At 34.4% G+C, this 13,369-nt stretch overlaps 1 protein-coding gene across 3 annotated transcripts in view; it reads right to left on the bottom strand.

Annotated features, from left to right (window-relative positions):
• LOC123713969 (focal adhesion kinase 1) overlaps nucleotides 1-13,369 on the bottom strand; it is a 136,890-nt gene that overhangs the window by 93,152 nt on the left and 30,369 nt on the right. Inside the window, exon 2 of one of the 3 annotated variants that reach the window (XM_045667897.1) lies at nucleotides 10,774-11,054. The exons of 1 other annotated variant lie outside the window; for it this stretch is intronic. In XM_045667897.1, coding sequence (XP_045523853.1) covers nucleotides 10,774-10,841 — 68 coding nt within the window. In that variant the 5' untranslated portion in view covers nucleotides 10,842-11,054. Of the gene's footprint in view, nucleotides 1-10,773; nucleotides 11,073-13,369 lie in introns of all 3 variants that reach the window. One more of the 3 variants, XM_045667898.1, reaches the window with a different exon arrangement.

The following is a 13,369-nucleotide window of genomic DNA, read 5'->3' as shown; positions in this document are numbered from 1 at the left end:
AGGCTCATCTGATTAGCTCGCGACTGCGTTGTTATGTTATGCGGCTCAAAAACAGGTAAATAAAATGCAATTATATATGCGTTTCAATGATAATTTATTGATGATATTATTGCATATATTAGGTCCTTACATATGAAATTGGCGTTTTGTATGGGAGGAACAAAAAGTCGAATATTTTTAAATATAATATATTTAATTAATCAAAGTATGAACCATTGTTTTCTATGCACTTTTGCGATCTCATAGGTAGTTCATTGATCCCTTTACTAAAAAAAACAGCCGGACGGGAATCAATAAAATCTGTGAAGGCGATTTGGACTGCCCCATCAGAGTTAAATTTTTTCCCTTGCAAGAATTTGTCCAAATTTCGAAAAAAATGGTAATGTGTTGGAGCAAGGTCCGGGGAGTACGGAGGATGTCTTAGACATTCGAATTGAAGCTCTTCTAATTTGGTAGCCGTCTGTTGTGCAGTGTGTGGTCTAGCGTTGTCGTGAAGTAGCAGTGGCCTGGAGCGATTGACCAGCCTAGGTTGATTAGCCGCTAGCTTTTCCATCATGGTTTGCAATTGCTGACAATAGACATCAGCCGTAATAGTCTGGCCAGATTTGAGAAAACTGCAATGAACAATACCGTCACTAGTCCACCAAACGCTTACAAATAACTTTTTTGGGGTTAAATTTCGCTTGGGGCAAGATTTGGCTGGCTGGCCAGGATCCAACCATTGCGCTGAGCGCTTCCGATTATCGTAAAGAATCCATTTTTCATCACAGGTAATGATTCGGTTTAAAATACCTTCATTATTGTGCCGGTTCAGTAATGTAACGCAGCAGTCGACGCGCGTTTGCCGGTTTGCTTCAGTCAATTCGTGAGGTACCCACCAGGAGGTCTCAGGCCGTCCACGGGGCTTGTTCTGCAGGTCGAAATTTCCAGAACGAAAACGATGGAACCAAAAACGAACTGTGTTTTCTTTTGCAACATGACCGCCATACACATCATTCACCCTTCGAGTCGTTTCCGCAGCACTAGTGCCACGGCGGAACTCGTACTCGTAAATAATGCGATACTTTAAGTTTTCCACTTTGTAAAATGAGTGACGCAAACAGAAAAAAACAGAAGAAAAAAACAAATGAATGACGGTCATCGAAGCACAAATACATAGCTGTACAAATTTGAATTTGAAATTCCTATCCAAAGAGGAGGTGTTAGAGGTCAAAGTGGCCAGTACGACAAAACGCCAATTTCATATGTAAGGACCTAATATTATGAGATGATTCCATGCATTATTCTGAACATTTTTATTAAAAATAAATTGAATTATATGCTATAACCGAATAGGTCCTATATGTTAATCCTATGACTATTATAAACCTTCAAGCTCCTGTCATTTACCCCTTACAGACATATCGTTAACCGCGTATTTTCCGAGTCGAACTTTTAATGAGTTCGTCAGTCGCACAGCCACTCGATGCTGAACAATGCTCTACTTGTTTGACTAACGTTATTTGATTTATAGAAGTTAAGATTGTTTTGAAAGTGAAAACTATATATGTGTATATTTATATTAAATATTTCGATAATATTTAATTACTCTAAACTCACTCTCAGCCCGTCCACTATGTGTTGTAGCGTACCGACAGGATCTTCTTAATTGCAGTTAATCTGTGATTAAAGCAAACTAAAAACAGATTAGAACGGATTAGTTTCCCAAAACTAAATTTTTGAAACTCTGATTTTTTGATGAAATTATTAATTCTTACACATAAAAAAATATGTAATTTTTTTTTAAAGAAAGCCTGTCCATGGCGGACGGAGGTGTTTCATAATTAACGGATGGTGATAGCGATTAAATTAAAAGAAATCACAACGTGGTTACTGAAACGCTATTAAACGGTCTGAATTTTCACAATTCGTTCGTATGAGTTAAGTAACCTAACATTAGTTATGTTACATGTATATTTTATTTATTAACACTTCGATACATTACAATATAAAAATTAAACATGATTAAATGAAAAGGGCAACTGGCGGCCTTATCGCTTTCGAGCGATCTCTTTCAGGCAACCACTGTGACTTTACTCACAGTGGTTACAAAAAATAAAAGTAATTAAATTACATAAGGTAGATTTAGGTACATTTTTGTTAATAATTGGAAGCGCAAACCAAATTAGCAAGTATCGCAGACTTGAAGCCAATAGAACCTTTTAGTTTTTCCCAAACTCATAAATTGTAATATAACATTATTGTTTCCAATAATGTCCAAAGGGTTGACTACACTTATGTAAGTGTAACTAAGAATTAAGTACCCCTTAAATAAGTTAAATTTAGAATTAGAGCTTAAGTTAGATTTTCGCAACCCCATTATTCCTAATTATAAGCTCAGTTTAATTGAACATCCCTGCAACATCCGCCACCAAACTTAACGTGTAACGAAATATAAAGTTACAGGTAACCTACGTATAGTGTAGTAGAGAGTAGAGCAACTTCCAGTGCGCACAGACCAGATTAGTATACCCAAGAGTATACTAATCTGTGCGGAAAGAGAACCTTCGTAAGGTTAAAGATCGTAGTAGTGTTAAATTAGCTATTTTGTTATGTTGACAACGTCATTAGAACTCGACAATTATTGATACTTATTATGTTGAAAATAATATTTGTGAAGAAATGAATTAACGCGTAACGGATTATATTAATTCAAAATTGTCACGCCTGACACCACAGACTACTAGACCACAATATTAAAAACTCCTTTGTAAATAATTGTCTGTGCAATTAATAGCTACAAAACAATGTAGTTACTTTTGTATAACAAGGAGCTTGGGGCTTAGGTCCCAATTTATAACCCAGTATGACATCTAAGCACGATACATTGCGTGGCAATGATATAAGTACTATCATAAATAAGGTACGCAGTGTCTAGTGTAATACTAAAAGTACAAGAGGAGGATTTTATTTAGATTTTTTAATGGAGATACCATTACTGGGTTATAAATTGGTACCTAAGCCCCAAGCTCCTTGTTATACAAAAGTAACTAAATTGTTTTGTAGCTATTAATTGCACAGACAATTATTTACAAAGGAGTTTTTTATATTGTGGTCTAGTAGTAAAATGTTGAAATAATATCCCTCTTCCGTTGAAAGATCTTCAACTAAAATCAAATTTTCGTCGCAATTATAAAAAAACATTGACTTACTCAACAAAAATCTCATGTAATATAGTTTTTAATCTGCCCAAAAATATTTATTCATCTACTTCTTAACAATTATTCTTATTTTAAATTTTATTTTTTTCTTATTTGATTACACTGCTAACTTTTACTATTATTATTTGTTTCTACCGAGTATTAGATTCTTATTTATTTTTTTACGACTGAGGCACAAACTAGCTGCTGTGGTCTCTGGCAGAATGACCGGCGCTGTCGAACAACTTTGCTCCTCAGCATAATGCTGAGCCAGGGCCAATTACAACCACAGCACACACGCATTACACAATTAAAGCTTTTTCTTAAAAAAAATTGTTTTATCTATTATTATTATTTTTTATTTATTTTTCTTTTTGATTATTGTTATTTTATGTGTTTCTGTGTGTGTGTTTTGTTGGAAATAAATGTTATGTATCTTTTTATGTGTTATCCGGATATAAGTACACACCATTTTTATCGCTGAAGCTTACTGAAGGCTTATGGGAGCACTTTTAATGAGAAGACATGTCTCTTCTATTTGAATTTTGCTACAGCCTACTTGACATTATGTAAAATAAAGTATTATTGAGTAATATATGAAACATGCCTTTCAGATAGCGTTAAGGAGTAAACTTCTAATTACATTAAAAAAAACACACACAAGACAGGCTTGCAAATGTTTGAATCACAATTAACGCACCTAAACTTGACGTTTGTTACTTGTGTTAAATGGTACGTCAGATACGGTGCGTCGCCGTCTTTTGACTACTAAAGAATAAAGTTTTTTAATCTCGTCAAATGGCTCTTCAAAACTGTGCCGCAATTTATCATTGTAATTAAATAAATAAAATGAATCAGTGGCGCTACAACCATTTTAGGTCTGTGCCTCAGATTACTGTATCTGTTTCATGAAAATAGGCAAGTAGGTGATCAGCCTCCTGTGCCTGACACACGCCATCGACTTTTTGGATCTAAGGCAAGGAGGTTTCCTCGCAAGGTTTTCCTTCACAGTTCAAGCAAATGTTAAATGCGTACATAGAAAGAAAGTCCATTGGTCCACAGCCGTGAATGGAAACTACGACCTCAGGGATGAGAGTCGCACGCTGAAGCCACTAGGCCAACACTGCTCCTTCGTAATTCAAAAGTAGTATTGTATATATTTATTGTCGTATAATACTGGACCAATGGACACTATTATGAAACACCCTTATAATTATGATATATGGCGAAAGAAACTCATACCGTAAAAGCTCTGTACGGTTTTAAGTCACAAAGAAAGTTTAAAATCCTTTTTTAATATCTTCAATGTTTCTCTTCCTTTCATATTTCTCCTGTGAAGTTCTCTATGTAATACAATGTCTAGTGTTGTGTATTTATCGATAAGACTTTCCACGCAAAATCACACGCCTCAAAGTAACTTAGACACAATTAACAGATCTGTCAAATTAATTCTCTATATTTATTGGTTTAATTCAATCATCTCTGGCGCTTAGCAGTTTTTCAGTTATTTTCATACTTAGTTTCATTGCTTGATTTTTTTTTATCATGCAACATTCTTTAAATGTTACGTGGCTAGGTTAATATTCAACATATTATCTCTTTAATAATATCGTATTTTCATGAATTATTCAAAGGATTTAGGGCTGCGATATAAATATCATGAATAGTGAAAAAAAATGGGTAGACGTATGTAAAAAAGTACTAAACTAATCAAGGTACAATAAATGAAACAGATAACTTAGAAAGTGGATGTACCATATGAAGGAAACAGTACATGGCAGAGCATGAGAGTTGCACAGTCCAGACAGGAGTAGCGGGCTTAGGAGGAGGCCTTTGCCTCACAGATTTATAAAAATAAATATAAGAGCGTAAAAGTATCTGAATATTATGCTTAAAGACAAAAGCAAAAATATTTTATCGACAACAAGTACAGCACTAAAATTCTATAAACTGAACATTTGAATACTCGTTTCGTCACCTGCGTCTTGCTCCAGACAGTATTTGAAATTGAAAGAAAGCAAAAAGGCTTTCATCAAATACACGCTCAGAAAACGTTCAGAACACTGTCAAACCTGAAAACTCAATTCTCAGGAATTGGTCTTCAAGAAAATGTCAAGTATGACGTCATACAACGAATTACATTTTCATTAGAATTCTTTAAAGCGCTTCGCAGTTGAAACAGTTTATTTGACGTAAAATCAACTGTTCTTGGCCGGTAGGAGCCTCCCTGTCATGGATATTAGTATTGCCAGTAAATAAAAATTAACCATTATAAGGACAATAATCTTAGAAGTCATGCAAGCTAACTTAATAATTTCTTGAAATGTCTTATTAAAACAATGTATACTAGTATCTAGAAAATACTGTTCTAAGCTTAAATAAATGTGACACAAACTTAGGAACAACTGACATGATAGGTTTTGTTACCCATACTATCAATATAATATCTTTTAAGATACATAGCAATCAGAACCGTTCGATAATAAAAACTTTGCCATAGTAATTAAAAATGAAAGGCATAAAAATAAATACAATTAAGTTGGATTTATATTAGACGTTGTTAGCTAGTACAATTATTTATTGTACGCATCAAGAGTTTGTGTGACATTTCAAAATGGCGACGGTCGTACGAATTTTAGCCGCTAGCCAAGAAAAGTTTGCCGCATGGCAATCCGTAATTACCATCGCCACTTGGTTGCCATGGAAACGCGAAATCAAACAAAACCATCTAATATGTCATTGTCTAAGCCTTTCAAGTTTTAAATAGAATTTTCAAAATAGAAAATTTAGTAATAAATTATTTTATTTTGGACCTGAACCAACCTTTAAAATTTGGAATTTAAAATTCATCAACCACTGACAAAGGGTAACCATGGTAACGAAAACGCTTAAAAACTTTTAGGGTCGGTGACGTTTAGAATTTGTCCTAAACATTTAAATATACAGAAAGAGAAAGCCATGGATAAAGATGTTTGGAAGAAGCTCAGGTAGTCCTTTACCCGCGAAGTTGACCAATGGTACTGAATGAAGTTAGGATATTAGGATAACAAGAAAAAAAGGTTTATAACAAATCCATGCCGTCAATTCTACTTTTATAAAGATTGGAAATATTTATTATTATTTTTATATAAAGTTTGTAATGAAATTCCCAATAATGGAAAATCAATATAACTCAATGAAAATGAAACAAGCCTTTGACGTTGCTATGGCAACCCATCTAGTTTAATACTTTACGGAAGCAGGACCAAATTGAAGTGTCTATCAAGTATCGAATTGCAGCACTTTTGGGAGTTCGCCAAAAAGGCGGCAAATTTGTAATCGGAGCCTCGTATAAGCGTAATTACTGATATGGACAATTTCGTTTAATTACATAAGCAACGTTGGCAAGAAGTAGATCTGGGTCAAGTTTTTTGAGGTAATTTTGGTGGGTGGGAGGGTCCTGAAGCCTTCTATTCAGAGGAATAACGAGAGCTATAGCTAGAGGGCTTTGGCACATGCAACAGGGCAATCGTGGATGGTGAAGTTGTGTTGGCCCTGCACACACCTGGACTAAATCTCGTGGTACTCGAGAAGGGACAAGTTAAAGTACTTATAACCAACGAGCATTTATGGTGATGAAAGTGGATGAAGCAAGAGAGGTATATCGCAAGTGGATATCCGTGGTCTCTGCCTAACCTTTCGGGAAAAAGGTATGATAATATAAATAAATATTATCACTTCTTTAAGCTATACAGAATCAGCAGTCGTTGAAAAATCTTATGCCAATCTTACGTTTTTCCATAGACTCCAGAATGTTCCGTAGCCAAGAAATGTGTCTACCCGCAGTTTACTCGTTGTTTTAATTTATATTCAAATTTAAATACGTATCGTTCATAATAGACTCAGCAAAAATAATTTAATAAAGTTAAAAATAGAACCCGATATTATACAGAAATAGTATCAATATTACGTTAAATAAAAAACCGGATACACATCAAAATATCGGATACAAAGCTAATTTATCGATACAGCATTAAAACAATTGCGTTCATAACACAGCTATCGAATACGAACACCACGGGGGGGATGTATGGGGTAAAACGATAAGGGTGCAACCCTTTGAACTAACATAACACAGTGAAATATAAGTCTCATAAATATCTGGAAAAATAGAACCAGATATTTCAATCATCCCGAAATTTCTTCTAAAGGCTTTCGTTAATAAATACACAGAGATTAGTTTTTTTTTATAGAACAAACGGGCAGGAGGCTCATCTGATGATAAGTGACACCGCCTCCTATGGACACTCTCAATCAGCATAGCACTCGCGAGCTCTGGCATTCAGAGTGATGGCTGTCCGTCACTTTAACATTAGGTTATCCTCCTCCAACAACAATAACAAGCGCTATCTCCCAAGCAAACCTAATAAAAATATAGAATGAAAAACTTCTGTAACGAAACGTTTTTTTATAAAAAATTACAAAACCAAATGTATTAACAAACAATTTCCCGGTACCACCCTGATGAAACATAATATATACACACATATGTGTGTCCGTGCATACGTATGTCTATATGTGTGTGTCACTATTTACTTAATACATTTTCATTATTTCAAAATAATACGGTATATTTAACCCATATCACCTTCGATTACAATCAATTACAATAAGTGGCGCTCACATCTGTGCCCTAATAAAATTAATTTACTGATTATATATTGTTATGGGGCACGGAATAGGCATTTCCTAGTCAAATAGGGTCCTGTTTATACAGCATGTTTTAATAAGCTGTCCGAGCTTAAGATACGTCTTACGTAACAAGAATTTTTTTTCTTTCAACTTAGTATTGTCTTTTGTTAACATAGCTTTTACACATTGAAAGAAAACACTTTTTAACCGGATTGAAGCTATGTATTATTATAATATCCAAATTAAACCCCCAAAATAAACAATCCGCGAAAATAGAGGACACCGTGAGTCATTTCTGCAAAAACCCGTCATCTTTTAGTCGGTACCAACTCCGGGGAAATAAATACAGATAACACAACTTTCTCTACAGCTGTGATACTTTTGACATTTAACACCTTTTCTCTTCAGTCACCCTGACCACGCACGCTGTAAAGCACGCGAAACGTCGAAAAAAGTTAAATTTAAAATTATGTAAAATAATTATACGTTTATAATACATATACATAGCTTCAATCCGGTTGTGTTCTTTCATTCAACTTATTCATGCCCATAAAACCCTGGCAGCGACGCTCATCTTCTAAAAAATCTTGAGCAACAGTTTGGTCAAAGGAAGCCACGATGAACGATAGCACTGCAAGTCGGAGAAAAACTTTCTAAATTATATGTACGATAGTGGTTGTGTCTTTCCAACGAACAGAAATTTTCGGAGCAGGTGGAGCCCGCGAAGTGCCCAGAGAACTTCTGATCTAAGGAGCTAGCCAGGACTTAACGCACAACTGGTCTGTTGATAATGAGGGCGTCAAAATGCGGAAACTGAGTCCTCAATACATACATGTATGATAGAAAAATATAGATTAGATTTGTTTTGTTTTTTACAACTATTTCCTTTGTAAGGAATTTTTACTGTAGCCATTTCGTACTAGGCACCAACTTTGAACCCGTAATTTTTCGTATCGTTTTTGTTTTATAATAATAAAAATTAAAACAAGGAACCTTAAAGACTATTATACTTTCTTTTATCAAATTTGTCGTTTACGTTCAACGCGGACTATAGGTGTATTTGTTACAATGGTTACGTTCATACCTTTAAAACATGTCATACAAAAAATTTCAATCAAAACTCTTCGATTGGATTAAAACTGTTTATTTATTATTTTATTAATTAATAATTTTAAATAAATCACTTTATAAAGGTGTGATTTTCAAACAAAATACATATTCTTCTGCTACCATACAATGAATGAACCATCCTGTATAAGAATCAAAGCACCATTGCATTGAATCAATAGTGCAACGTGTTCCCCCGTCTGGGGTCCAGCACTGGGGTCATTGCTTGGGGTGTTATGATAAATGGGAATATATCGTATGAATGGATCAATGAATTTTCACAAGTGCCCGTGGTATGTTTATTAATATATGTTATAAATGGATTCCCATATTCAACATTTCTTTCTAATAATATCACAGTTTTTAAAAAGATTTGTTAAGCGGACTTAAAAGATTGATCACGCCTGCCTAAAAATTCTTTTTAAAGACAACGACAAACAAACCAAAACTATATAATACATAATGAAAAAGAAAGTGCATTAGAACACAAGTATTCCCTGTGTCGTGTGTGTGTGATTGTGTGTGTATATTTTATAATTAAAATATTTTTGCAAAATTTGATTTTCTGTAAACATAGAACAGGTTGTGATGTTGTTTAAGGCTAAAGAAAATTTTGTTTTGAAAGTCGTTGAAGATGTCACTGAAGAAGAAAAAGCGTTGGGCGAAGAAGGTTCATTTTTGGGTAGCTAATATGTAGATTTGCGATGTGCTTTAAATGGTAAAAAATAATCAAAACATATAAACCGTATTTGAAGTCATAGCAAAGATTGTTCAAATAAAATACAGCCGTTGTAAATACATAGTTAATTATTCGTGCCCACCGTTTCAGACCAACTCCAACAGGATGAACAAGGCGACAATATAACTATTTTGTTATGTACAAGGCAATTATGACGTTTGATGTTTGTTGCAATTCTGTGACAGTATGTCTATATGGCAAAGACTTGAGAGATATAAAGCGCCTGCTATTTATAAATAAAAAAACATTATCATCGCCTTTACTATCAAACTTTATTATAAAAATCGGTGCATACAAGCAGTTTTCATCATAACGTAGTAATGAATTGTTAAACTTACCTTTCCTTTATAATTTATACACACACTGTAGACACGACTGTAGTCAAATAATCTGAATATATGTATACAATATATACCAGTTTACTTTAACTAAAATAAATCAAATTAAGAAATTCTAATTAAGACTAAAAGACCAGCTCTTGAGTGATCCCAGTTTTCTACGTTAGTGAAAGTCCAAGGTCCACTTCGCTAATTCACCCTTGAAGCTTTTCAATGGCCCACCACCCAAATTGTATTTTCAGTATATAGGTGCTCATGTAAGTAACTATTGTCCGTTATGAGTCGGATTTCCGAAACACTTGTTACTCGATAAATATTGGACGTAATAATTGACGTAAACTAATTCCAAAACGAAATAGTACATGAGTTTTGCAACTGTCATTCGCCGGAATATTTAGTCAAAAGCTAGAACTGACTTAATGAACAATTTCGTCTAGTCACTGGCATTTCAATAGGAGTTCATCAAAGGAGGTATATACAGAGAAACAATTAAAACAAAATAAATGAAGCTGAGAACTTGGTCTTTGGAAATTCACAAAGGACGCAGCACGCAGTTTTTGCATTATCAGGCCTGAATAGAAGACTGCAGGTTAAACACCATCATACACCTCATTGTGAAAAATATGGTATTCCAAATTATAACTGGACTGTTGGTAAATAGAGATTTTGGCAGGCAACACATCACAGCCTTTCCTTACCAAGCAAACGCCTGTCATTATATTAAAAATGCAAAACTTACGTTTCCAAATACTGGAACACTCTGTACACCGGCTTTCTGTAAACAAGGAATCCATCGCAGCGCTCCATCCTTGTCTCAAACTGTCACTGTCATCACTTATAGAAAATTTAAAAAACCCGTCATTTGTACAATGCAAAAACTACTTTAAAAAATTAAGGCGTTCACAAATTCTAAATTTGGTCCTTCTAGGTATTCCGTTACTTATACTAAACGATTTATCGCCGAACGGCCATCACAGTGTTAATCGATTCAGTCGACTTCATTTGGCTTATGTTACGTTTCTGGAAGAGAAATGAAAACTTCAAATATTGGAAAAATTAAAAATAAACTTCATATTTCCACTGGTTTTCGAGCGTTTTCAGTAAATGTGTTAAGGACGCACTCTCATTTATATTCATTCAAAAAGTCAAATATTTGAGTAATATTTAACTAAGAGTTTTAATTATACACGCAGCTTTAGGTTAAGTTTTGTTAATTTTAACTAAGAAAATATTCTTGTGATTTTAAAGGCTTTTCGTTAAGACAATTAGTACATTTCGTATTACGGTAGACATGTAGTATTTTTGTCGTGTTTATCCTTTAAAATACAAATTCTATTTACGCTTGGTTTTGATCTTCTTGTATAGGGCGAATCACACAAATTGCCAATTATAACTTCGTTATAAGGGATTAAGCACAGTACATATGTAATATATAATAACTGATTCTATTATATAAATAACATATATTGTAAGCCATTTTTAAGTATCGTCGTATGGTTATATTTGGAGTAGATTAAAAATAGAAGAGAACAAGCAAAAAATGACAATACAATCTGAAAGGAGTTCCACAATTAAATTCGATTTTAATACATACTTCAACTTAAAAGCGATATACAAATATATAAAACATACAACGCATAAGAGTGCTTTATTATGGATAAACCATTGTATTTATAGAACAGAGGCGATAGTGTCATAACAAACCCATATTTGAAATCTACTTCCGGTCAGTGTAGTTCACTTCCGGCAATAAGCAGATGCTTGTCGTTTCACCATTTTTAACACAAATTATTTTTTCTATCGAGCTGATGACTGATATTGTTTATGTAACTGAACAAAGGCTTTTTGGTAAGTCAAATGTATTAGAAACAAGACGACACTTGTTGGCCTCCTATCCACTTAAAGTCTTACGGTGGGTGAGCCACCCAAATGTTCTCCAAGAATTAGGTTCCTTTGTACTTTTTTTATATACAATGGGAGGCATACGGGCATTAGGCTCACCACTGACTGCTGACACTGACATTGCTAGAGGCTGCCTTTTAAGAATTGGTACGCGTTTTTAAATGACCCTAAGTCAAATTGGTTCGGAAGTACTTCCGTAGGCAGCTGGTTTAATGGTGGTGCACAGCAAAAACTGTCTTAAGAAACGCTCGCGACGGACGTCAAGGTGATACGGATGGTATTTTCTATTATGCCTTGACGTCCGATGATTAAGCTCAGCTGCAGGTATTAGATTGAACAACTAACATCTATACGGGGATATGAGCTACGGCGAGGTCCATGGTTTAGCGATACCAAGGGCCAGAATTAGTCTGTTGCACAGTTCCGTTAACAAAAACCGCTTACTGAATGCTGTCTACGCCCCTATCGACATCTTTATATATATACTAGCAACATTATCGTATCGGCTTAGTACTGTAAGGATCGTATATGTATTCTTGTGAATAAATATTACACAACAAGTACCAACTCACAATCAATGAATTAAGCGAAAAGACACTTTATTACCTTGATCTAGTACTGGTGGACTTGGCATACCATAAGTTAGTAATGACTTTATTGCTAGAAAGTATCCTGGCATATAAAATGCATTAAAAACTTTTCGATTCTATAAGTAACTGTTGATATATGATTTTCTGTCCGAACGAATTGTCTTCTCGATTCCACGCATAGTGTATAGCTAGAACAGCACGCGTGCATACAATAGCCTATATGCGAACGGAAGGACGAAACACGCCACGAATACTAAACAGGAACAATGACCGGCCCTCGTTACAGTTACTCTATTTAATAATGATCAAAACTGATGAAAAATCGGATACTTTAAATCGGATAATTTATTAATTAGTATTTGTTTTAGAAAAATAACTGCTAAAGTAAAGAGCGTTTACAAAATCTAAATTCGGTTGTTAAGTGTTTCGTTCGTCATTAAATACATACTTTAGACAACTAATTTATTATGTATTTAAAAAAATCATAATTTATTTATAAAAAAACAAGTTCCTTTGTGTTAGCAAGTATTGGAGCCCGTGAACTAAGTCTACGGACACCAGTACATCAGGGTACTCCGCTCATCCAACAGTTGAAGTTGTAACAATCGTTACTAAAATATTATATAAATTCGTAAACTAAAATAGAAAACTGAGACTTATTACTAAGACACGACAGGTTTACTAGGTTGAAACTTTTGTACACACCAGGTGTGACTGTGATGTTTGGAAAGGAATTGATGGAATGGAAGGTGGAGAGGGCTAGTGTAAAAAAGATTATATTATTCTTGTACTAGTAATTCAGTGTCCTCATAATTTAGGGCACAAACTTGGTAATTATTGTTT

The sequence above is a fragment of the Pieris brassicae genome, chromosome 9 (assembly GCF_905147105.1).
Source record: "Pieris brassicae chromosome 9, ilPieBrab1.1, whole genome shotgun sequence".
Taxonomy (NCBI): domain Eukaryota; kingdom Metazoa; phylum Arthropoda; class Insecta; order Lepidoptera; family Pieridae; genus Pieris; species Pieris brassicae.
Note: the sequence above shows the minus strand (reverse complement) of the source record. Positions and strands in the feature narration are given on the sequence as shown.